Source organism: Panulirus ornatus, chromosome 52 (genome assembly GCF_036320965.1).
Source record: "Panulirus ornatus isolate Po-2019 chromosome 52, ASM3632096v1, whole genome shotgun sequence".
Classification (NCBI taxonomy): Eukaryota; Metazoa; Arthropoda; class Malacostraca; order Decapoda; family Palinuridae; genus Panulirus; species Panulirus ornatus.
In genome coordinates this window covers 6,118,755-6,129,871 of record NC_092275.1, presented here as the reverse complement: position 1 = coordinate 6,129,871, position 11,117 = coordinate 6,118,755, and the positions used below count along the sequence as shown (strand labels likewise).

The window sequence follows — 11,117 nt, the reverse complement described above, 5'->3', positions numbered from 1 at the left end:
AACAATTCCTTAGAAAAAGAATACATGGCCATTATGAGGTCCTGTGGCAGGAAGGTTGAAGACGACCCCATCTGGTAGTGCAGTCAACCCTCCCTCGTCCGTATCTCTTGTCAGTCTTAATAGACAGTGTTTATATATTCGTCAAAGTTACCTTGTTCATAATAGACAATAAATTTTTAAAAATTAAAACGAAAAATTCCAGGTTTTGACATTTATATAAACTCAGAATAAATCTTTTAATAAAATGGTAGTAAAAAAGAATCCATATCCAGAGCTCAAGATTCGGACAAGCAGACAGCAGTAAACAAAGTTCGAATCAGTAGAGACAAACAAGAAAAGTCATGTATATGATAGGAACCTTAAGTGTGTTTCTAATTTTGAGTTTGCATTGCTGTAGAGGCCAAGACTTCTACAGTTTTACAGTAAATGACCACCTGGGAAAAGAAGTGTCTTTAGAAGATTATCGTGGGAAGGTAAGACTTATCATGTACATACATACCATATAAAACTTAACAGGACGTTATCAAACCTAAAAATTAAATGAAACAGGTGAAATTAGGTAATTAGCGATCCAGTATGCTACTAACTGTAACAAACCAATTAACTATGATTCTTGTCCATCCATTGATACAAATCAACACATTCGAAGAAAACTGAGGCAAATGTTCATAGTTCAACCATAAATTGAATGCCAGACGCCTTGGCTTTTACTTACACTTCAGCCCTTACCGTCATCTCTGCCCCACCTGGATTTTCGGCTCTTACTGACAGTTCCTCCCTTAATATATCCTAAAACCTCGACCCCTGCTCCTGTTTTCCGTCATACATTAATACCTTTGCTCCTCGTGTCTCTATTACTGTTGAAGATGTATACACAGTTTCATATTGACATTAATTGTGGTATATACTGTGAATATGAAATTGTCTGTCACTGACAGTCTCGGCCCACCCTTACAATGACGATTGATAACTTATTTGATAATTTACTGAGCTTTATTAGTTAGTATATAAATAACCACAGGAATATAAATGCTTATTGAATCATCTTAGTATCATTCTTGGCCCACCCTTATTTCCAACTTCTGATATATTTGCGTTTAATCCTAATAGTTTTACTGCATTAAAAGAAATGCAAAAAATTTAAATGACTGCCAGATGATGTTGATAAATGTTCCTTGGTAATTGATTATAGAAAGAACTTGCATATTATGAAAATAAATATGAGTACTGCTCATATGTCTGTAATTCGCAAGTTCTATCCTGTATCAATTATCAGCAATCCTTGTCCAAAGATAATGATATTGATAATAGGGTGAGCGGTTCATTCACTGATAGACAGTGGCAGGGTGGGCATTTCATTCACTGACACACAGTATCTATGAAACACAGGGAATACATGGGAAGTTAGTTGTCATCCATTTTTCACGCCCATACCATGTTGACAGACATCTATTTTCTCGTAATGATATCTTCACGCTACACATCTTCGTTATTTATCTATTGTGTTATTTCATCAGTCATTATTTATCTCCCATTATTTCATCTATATTGTTGCATATGTATGTTGGAGGGCCTAATCATATATCATTTAAGACACAAAATAGGTCGTCAGTTAATGAAATGAAAGCAGTAAAATCATTGTTAATGCAAAATCAACACTTCCAGGCTACACTTGTGGTTAATGTGGCTAGTCAGTGTGGCTACACAGAGAGTACATACCGAGCTCTCAAGAAACTGCATGATATTCTCAGTAAGTGGAAACAGAACTGTACTTTTCCAATGGTAATACTTCAAGTTTATTTCAACAGGATTGTTGTTTTTATACTTGGCAGTATATGAGACATTTGATCAGCATTGCTATCACAGTAATTTAGAAATTTCCTTGATAAGTATTCTACTTGTTCTTGTATGTTTATGCATGCAAGAGATACTGTTCTATGAACTCTTTTCTTTTTCAGGCTATGGGAATTATTTTTCTGTCCTTGCATTCCCCTGCAATCAGTTTGGTGATCAAGAACCCCTTGATATACCAGAGATCATTGAATTTGTTACCACAGAGTATGATGTAGAGTTTCCAGTTTTCAATAAGATCCCGGTAATTGGGGAACATGCTGATCCAGCCTTCAAGTATCTTATTGGTATGTATTGCATTTTCCTTGTTTTATTGTCATATGTTTACATAGGAGGGAACATCTTTACCAGGTTTCATGTAGTCATTTCAAAGCTTCTGTAGTAGTAATAGCACAATCAGATTCATACCATTTTGGGTTGGATTAAAGAAAATACAGAATAAGATATATTATCTTGATGGTACACTAATTTTGGCTGCTGTCAACAGTAATGAAGAAAACTTTTTTCTATGTAAGCTGAGACAGCATGGACAGCTGAGGCCCTAATCAAAGCCATCCCATTAATGTGATGTATATTTTATATTATTTTTTATTATACTTTGTCACTGTCTCCTGTGTTAGCGAGGTAGTGCAAGGAAACAAGACAAAAGAATGTCCTAACTCACCTACACACACATGTATATACATACACGCACATATACATACCTATACATTTCAACATATACATACATATACATACGCAGACAATACATATAAACACATGTACATATTCATACTTGCTGCCTTCATCCAGTGCCATTGCCACCCCACCACATATGAAATGGCACCCCCTGCATGCGCGAGTTAGTGCTAGGAAAAGACAACAAAGGCCACATTCATTCACTCAGTCTTGAGCTGTCACATGTAATGAACTGAAACCACAGCTTCCTATTCACATCCAGGTCCCACAGACTTTTCATGGTTTACCCCAGACGTTTCACATGCCCTGGTTCAGTCCATTGAAAGCACGTTGATACTGGCATACCACATCGTTCCAATTCACTCTATTCCTTGCATGCCTCTCACCCTCCTGTATTTTCAGGATCCTATTGCTCAAAATCTTTTGCACTCCATCCTTCCACCTCCAATTTGGTCTCCAACTTCTCCTTGTTCCCTTCACCTCTGACACATATTGTCAACCTTTCCTCACTCATTCTCTCCATATGTCCAAACCATTTCATCACACCCTCTTCTGCTCTCTCAACCACACTCTTTTTATCCACACATCTCACTTACCCTTTTATTACTTACTCGATCAAACCACCTCACTCCACATATTGTCCTCAAACATTTCAGTTCCAGCACATCCACCCTCCTCCGTACATCCCTAGCTATAGCCCATGCCTCGCAACCATATAATATTTTTTGAACTACTGTTCCTTCAAATATACCCATTTTTACTCTCCACAATAACATTCTCTTCTTCCATACCTTCATCGCTCCTAAAACCTTCGCCTCCTCCCTCACCCTGTGACTCATTTCCACTTCCATGGTTCCATTTGCTGCTAAGGCCACTCTCAGAATATGAAAACACTCCATCTCCTCCAGTTTTTCTTGGTTCAAACTTACATCCCCAATCAACTTGTCCTTCAACCCTACTGAACACCTTGCTCTTATTCACATTAACTCTCAACTTTCTCCTTTCACACACTTTTCCAAACTCAGTCACCAACTTTTGAAGTTTCTCACACAAATCAGCCACCAGAGCTGTATCATTGGCGAATAACAACTGACTCCCTCACTAGGCCCTCTCATCTCCAAAAGACTGAATACTTGCCCCTCTCTCCAAAACTTTTGCATTTACCTCCCTAAACACCCCGTCCATAAACAAATTAAACAACCATGGGGACATCGCACATCCATCGCAGACTGAACTTCACTGGGAACCAAACCTCTCTTCCTGTTCATACACATGCCTTACATCCTTGGTAAAAACTTTTCACTGCTTCTAGCATCTTACCTCCCACACCATATATTAGACCTTCCACAAAGCATCTCTGTCAACCCTGTCATATGCCTTCTCCAGATCCATAAATGCTACATACTAATCCATCTGTTTTTCTAAGTATTTCCCACACACATTCTTCAAAGCAGACACCTGATCCACACTCCCTCTACCACTTCTGAAACCACACTGCTCTTCTCCAATTTTACAGTCTGTACCTGCTTTCACCCTCTCAGTCAATACCCTCTCATATAATTTCCCAGGAATACTCAACAAACTTATGCCTCTGTAGTTTGAACACTCTTTTTTATCCCCTTTGCCTTGTACAGTGGCACTATGCATGCATTCTGCCAATCCTCAAGCACTTTCAATGCTTGAAAAACATGAATCCACCCTGCACCCTTCAATAAACTTTTGTCAACCACTATCACTCCAACCTTACTCAGTATGGTTGTATTGCTGTATTTTTGCCTCTATGGTTACTATTGTTTTAGATGAAGCTGATGTTTATGATGTGATATCAGTGACCCAAAAGGGTATGATAATGACTGCAAATGCCTCAGTTGTTTCTAGGATTGTTTAGCTCATACTGTAGAAGACATTTGTTGGGAGTGATGAATGTATTGTTAGAATAGAGAATATACTGCTCACACATATATTTGTAATTTACTTTACTGTAATAAATGTGCATGATTACTGATATTCTTCAAAACCTTTGTATAACAACGTCCTTCCTTTTTGATATTAACAATTTTATTCATATCATTTATCTTCTGCCCATGTTTCCCACCATGTAATCTCTGAATACATCATAAAAGTCTTCCTTTTTATTTCTTTTTGTTCATCAATAAATAAATAACTACCCATATGCAAAGCTTTCTTCCTTACATCTCTAATAAGATCTTTGTGCTTTAAGATGTATTATTAGATGCATATTTCTTTCGTCATATTTTTTCATAATATGTTGTAAAATACACAATATTTCAACAGAGGAATCGTCAGTGGTACCAGATTGGAACTTCTACAAGTACCTTGTAGATCATACAGGTCATGTTATTAAAGCATGGGCAACTCGCACATCTATAGAAGAAATTTTTGATGATGTCCAGGCAGCTGTAGAGAAAGCTAAGAAAGCAGCCAAGTCAGATAAGAGTACGGTTGAAGACTCATCTGTTAAAGATTCAGAAGCTAGGAGAGATGAATTGTAAAGCATATGCCTTAACATGTGGTTGCTATAGTTTTAAGTTCTGAAAAAATTAGTCATGCGATGAGTGCTTATTGCTTACCTTGTGGTAACAGTGCTGAATGACTGGGAGTTAAACAATATGAGATAGTCAAGTACAAGCTCAGTGCAGTGTATCATACTTTCATATACCTTCCTGTCCAAGCACAGTTCCTGAATAGGTGCTTAGTATCTTCATCGTGGATATTGCATCTTGGACATGAATGGTCCCATGATACACTGAATCACTCTTTGTAATGTTGGAGAGAGAGATTTGCTTTCCAAAATGCAAATAAGAATGTGTAATTCGTACTTGCTGTCTGGGAAGTGTACTTTCATAAGGGTGCATGCCTGGTGGAGTGGATTTTAAGACTGGGCTGTTGGGGGACTTGGTGGGACCACAGGTCATAAAGTGTGGTGATGTGGGAGTGTCTTTGTCGAGAGAGCGAGGGGCAACTGAGAAGTAAGTGTTCAATGTCTTCATTGTGGTAGCTGCATCATGGGCATGAAGGTTTTTGAGATGTGTTGAATCACTGTTTGTACAGTCATAGGGATATGTGATATCCACAGCATAAGAAAGTGTAACTTGAGTGTGTCTGTGAAGCTGTATGTCTGATGGGGTTGCATTTAACACTTGAGTTGGGAAGGCAATTATTTAGTGTTTTTCAAATAATTTCAAAGTATATGTTGTGCCAGTGTAGCATGTGTTTTGAGGGTGGCGGAATCTGTGATTATAGGTTGCTAAAGTGTGAGGCAGTTGAAGCTTTTATATCTATTTGGGGGTTGAAGATAGGTATGAAGTGGTTTGGATGAGAGAGGTCTGGTGCTGTTGAAAGGAACTGAGTGCCGAGCTGGGTGACATGTTATAGTATTGTGGGGATCTTTGTTTCATTGTGAAGTTGTTGAGTGTTTGTGGTTGTTTGGCAGCCAGGGATTGTTCTGTGTACTCTATTTTGTGTGGTTTGCAGCTTTTACATATTTACATATATATATATATATATTGCAGCTATTTTAGATTTCAGGAATTCAGATTTTCAATTCATACTTTGCATGCAAGGTAAATAGGTCAGTGAATAATATTTTCTTAACATTCATTTCTATACTGGTTTTTATAAGAATATTGCTGGTTTAATAATAATTACCAACAATTCCACTTCCTATTACACATATAACTGAGAGAAAAAGCTGATCTTTAAAGAATATCCCACTCATGTATACATTTAGTTTTATAAGCTGTTTAGAAGATGCAGCCTGTATTTTTTTAAGATTACCATTCCATTATCTATGAGTCAAAGTGAACAGCAGTACATACATATAGTGGTAATGAAATTAATGGCATACAGAATCATCTATTTAAGTGAACACGTACAGTACATTATTATTTGTAAATTATTTCGTACAATGCACAAAATAGTTTGCAAATGCATATGAATCTTTGATATCAAACTGTCTCAAATTTGTCAGTAAATGGAGCAACTGGAAGAGATTCCACTTGCTTAGTGGAAGAAACTGTAGGGAAATGTACTTAGTGGTGAACTTGGGTAGAGGAGAGAATGCTAAGGACCTATTCAGTCACTCCTCCACCAGTAAGGATGATTTTTTACTTGTACACAGTTTTGCTTTAAAAAAGATGAAAAAAATCTGTAGAAATGTTTGTCATATGTCTTCCTTTATACAAAATGAAGCTCAGGTTGTATTAGAGTTTGGTAGGGGCTGCTACACATGGAGAAATATCAAGAATCTTACCATATCTTGCTTTTAAAGTTTCACCTTGTATACACTGTTTTGCTATGAAAAACTAAGTCCTTCACCATGTTTGTTATTGTGTTTTACCTCAAATAATAAAAGTGTACACTAGCATAAGTGCCTCTTAGGAAATTTCATACAAAAACAAAATGATATTAATTCAATTCTGTGCAGGAAGGTTTTTCCTGTTACAGTTATGTTTTATGAGAATTCCTGAGGTCTTTCATTTGGCTTATTAATTTTTCCCCAATGCAGTGCAAACAACTAATGATGCAAGTGTCTGGTAGGGGCTGTTGCATAAGCATATTTGTTACTGGATAAAAATTGTATCAAGCGAGTCTTGTTTCCACGTAATACAAGATATATATGAACATTAGGTAGATGTAGTTGGTTAGAACATTAAGTAGGAGTCTCTGAAAACACTGCCCTAAGAAGTGCCCTCAGTGGCCTGTTAGGGTGAGGCAATAAAGGCAAAGAAGTACCACTGGAGTTTACCAGTTATGGAGACTCTTTTGCCGTGGACACCCCCCTGGGGGGAGTTCCTGAAAAGAAAGTAGGTCAGAGATATAGACAGATACCTGACCAATTATTAAGTAGTTAAGATGAATCTGCTCCTTACCATTCCATTTCTTGATGCATACACTGTGAATCTTGATTTTGAGTTGATAGTATTACTGTACAAAATCATGATTGTTACTATGACTGACTAGTGCAGTTGAATGTTAGGCTTAAAAATGCAAAATATATACTACTACTTGTTGATGACAAACTGGACAGTTTGTTACCTTGATAGGTAGATGGTAATTTCTTTACTTTGTATGTTTTTCATTTATGAGCAGTTATGTTACAATGTTACAATAATTTCAACTCGGTAAACTAGAGAACTACTGCCATTCTCCATAAATATAACTTAAGCACAAAAGATCTTTAATTAAGAATCTCCGATAGGACTATGGTGATGTTTGTGTATTTTACATTCTTTGTTTGGTTTGATTTTAAGGATAGTGGTAAAGTTATGAACAGCAGCACCTGTACATTAGTTATATTTTTAAAAGATTTCATGACAAAAATGTAATTTGGACACAAGGCTATATTGGATTCATCATGTCTATCCGTCCATATGTGTGTTGTCTTTGAGAAATTTTCACCATGTATATGTTTTAACAGACATGAATGTTATAACACTAAGGTCTTGAATGTAATTATTGATGTGTCCATATAATTAAAAATTATTTCCTTTCATCAACTTTGTCAGAAAATTACAAAATAGCAGATCAACAGAGCATGTAAGTAATTTGTGTTTGTGAACCATTGAAAACTGCTTCTGAGGGCATTAGCTAAATTTCTCCAGACTGGATTGATCTTGGTTGAAACTTGATCCATGAGAGCCTTATACCATACATGTATCAGTAATTTTGGATTATTTTGGTTTATCATTGTTGAAAGATACATTTTAAAAGCATTTTGAGCATTCAATTCAACATATCAGTATATATTTTTGTACATTTTATGCTCATGTTACACAATGTGGCTTGCATATTTGCTGCATATTTATTACTTTTGTGTCTGTGTGGCATTCCCATATGTGTTACTTCACTATTGTCATGCTTTTATTCATATGTGAACCTGTAATTTTATCTGTAAACTATATTAAATGCAAATGATCAAAGAAAATATATATTGAACCATTGGTCTTGGGTGTTTCTCCTGTTGTTCCATTCACAAATGTATGCATTCCAGAGTTTGTAATTGTGTAATTTGAAAGGTTATTCAGAAACACAAAGTATGTACATGAAAAGTTTATTCAAACCAAAACACTGCCCAGCTGTTGGTCGTGAAGAAAATATGCAGCAGCAATAAATGCAATGCACCTATGTTTACATGGATCACATCAAATAAATTCTATCACCTATCATTCATTGTTGATGCTTGTTCTTGTGATGTAGGAAGGTGAGAGGCATTTCGTTATTCATAAATTTAATATGTGCAAGTGTTGAGAGTAGCATGTACATCTTTCAGAATATGCAAGTCACGTTTGTAAAATGTGTTACTGTGTAATAAAGTAAGTAATCTTCATACAGCATTTTTATCCAATTAATTCTCATAAGTTTAGAGGGCACTAAAGACCAAGAGAAGATAAATAAAATAAACAATTGTTTATATATAAGAAGATAGCCTGATATTAGCCAGAACAATTGCAGCCCCATGAAATTTTGAGGAAAAATGTAAATGATGTACATAATTAGGAAATTCTAGCTTTAAAAGCAGATGAGTGTCTTCTCTTGCACAGTTTTCATACACATTTCCAGTACACATTCATATTTTGAAGACTATCACAAGACTTACATTTGTTTCAGGATTCTTTACACTCATTTTGATGCAGTTTTGTATTACACGAGAAACTTGTATATTCATACAATAAGAATTGATGTAAGAAATATAAAAACATGTATATATGATGGGAAGATTATCCCTGGGGATAGGGGAGAAAGAATACTTCCCACGTATTCCCTGCGTGTCGTAGAAGGCGACTAAAAGGGGAGGGAGCGGGGGGCTGGAAATCCTCCCCTCTCAATTTTTTTAATTTTCCAAAAGAAGGAGCAGAGAAGGGGGCCAGGTGAGGATATTCCCTCAGTGGCCCAGTTCTCTGTTCTTAACGCTACCTCGCTAACGCGGGAAACGGCGAATAGTTTGAAAAAGAAAAAAAAAAAAAAAATGATGGGAAGATATAACAAAGGAAGAAGCAGGGAGAGTAGCAAAGCTTTCATAGAATGGAAAAGTGGGGGCATAGATGGAGTAGTGAGCAAGATAGTGAAAAAGTTAGGTGAAACTGCTGAGGAGTGGATCTGGAAGCAAGAATGGAAGCATGGGAAAGTGGTCGGGTATTTGTTAATTGCTTAAAGAGAGCAATTATTTGCTTTACAAAGTAAAGGGAAGTAAAAGAAAGAATAATAGGTAAATAAGTCTCCTTTGCATAGTTAACAGGATTTATAAGACAGGGAACCCTCCGTTAGTGTGGAACATGGTAGACTTAGGAAGGAAGAGGTTGTGAAGATCAGATAAAATTTCACCCTTACACAAGTAGTGGAGAATATATCGGGTAAATATACAAAATCCCTGGGGATTTATCCCTCGGGATGGAGGAATAAGAATACTGCCAATATATTCCCAGCATGTCGTAGAGGGTGACTAAGGGGGCGGGAGCAGTTGGCTAGAAATCCTCCCTTCTTGTATTACTTTCCATAAGAAGGAACAGGGCAAGGAGCTAAGTGAGGAACTTCCCCTCTAAAGCTCAGGTACCTACATTGCTATCTATTGATCTATATCTCTGACACCTGTTCCCTCCTGGAACTCCCTCAGAAGGATGGCCACAGGAAATAGTTTCTCCATAGCTAGTGAACTCCAGTGCCACTTTTTAGCCTTTAGTACCTCAACCTTAACAAGGAAATGGCAGAGGGCAACTCTAGTCCAGAATTTGCAGAGGCTCTTACCTAATGTTCCTACTGACTACTACTACATAATGCTTCTGCCTAATGTTCCTACCTCCTACTCCTGCCTAAATGTTCCTACCTCCTACCTGTTACTTCCATCACTGTTCCTACCATTATGTCTAAAGGCAGGGCTAGTGCATAGTGCCCACCTCAGGAAAATCTAAAGTTACATAGAAAGAGCTGTGCAAGTTGTGTTATCTAGTGTTATCTATGACAAAGATAGCTTTTATGTTTGTGGACAGAATATCAGTAGTCCACATGTGGGTGGGGCATAAAGAAAAGACAGCTACCTGGGTCAGAGGATTGCAACATGACATCTAATCAAATGTGGGCTTACTATGCAACCATCACTAACCCTCCCGATACCCAGGTGGGTAGTGCTGGTCATTAGCCTCCCTGGTCGTTGGCTGCCTACCAACTACTTGCAGAAAATGGCAAGCACATATGAAAAATACAAGAGAGTCTATAACTCATTTACAGATTCACAAAAGACATATGATTAAGTACAGGAAGTACTTTATGAAGTCCTGACTTGATTTAGTGCACATGGAAATCTTAAATGCTGAAAGGAATACATGAGTGAGAGTTTTGGTATGAGTGTGGAAGTGCATCAGTTTTGTGTGATTTCACCATGGTTGTTTAAAAATGGTTTTATGGTTAGGAAATTGCATGAAATAAAAGAGTAAGTTTAAGTAAGTGTGATGTGATACTTAGCCACAGAGAAACAAAAATAAAAGTTGCTGCGGTGAGTACCTGGCTCAGGCTGCCATCATCCATTCCTGTCGCTACCCCACCACACAGGAAACAGCATCCCCCCATCCAGC

General features: G+C 37.1%; 1 protein-coding gene across 1 annotated transcript; it reads left to right on the top strand.

Moving 5' to 3' along the window:
* Positions 1-83: 83 nt before the first annotated feature.
* LOC139765010 (glutathione peroxidase 7-like) lies at positions 84-8,878 on the top strand. The gene is made up of 4 exons (XM_071692070.1): positions 84-473; positions 1,666-1,750; positions 1,959-2,138; positions 4,825-8,878. Exons 1-4 carry the CDS (start codon positions 342-344, stop codon positions 5,040-5,042), a joined length of 615 nt encoding a protein of 204 aa, XP_071548171.1. The 5' UTR covers positions 84-341; the 3' UTR covers positions 5,043-8,878.
* Positions 8,879-11,117: the final 2,239 nt, after the last annotated feature.

What these genes read in the sequence shown, in the direction of transcription:
- LOC139765010 (XM_071692070.1), top strand. Translation starts at nt 342, where the DNA reads ATGTATATGATAGGAACCTTAAGTGTGTTTCTAATTTTGAGTTTGCAT. An exon ending in TAGAAGATTATCGTGGGAAG is followed by an intron (nt 474 to 1,665) that starts GTAAGACTTATC and finishes CAACACTTCCAG; the next exon opens with GCTACACTTGTGGTTAATGT. An exon ending in AGCCTTCAAGTATCTTATTG is followed by an intron (nt 2,139 to 4,824) that starts GTATGTATTGCA and finishes ATATTTCAACAG; the next exon opens with AGGAATCGTCAGTGGTACCA.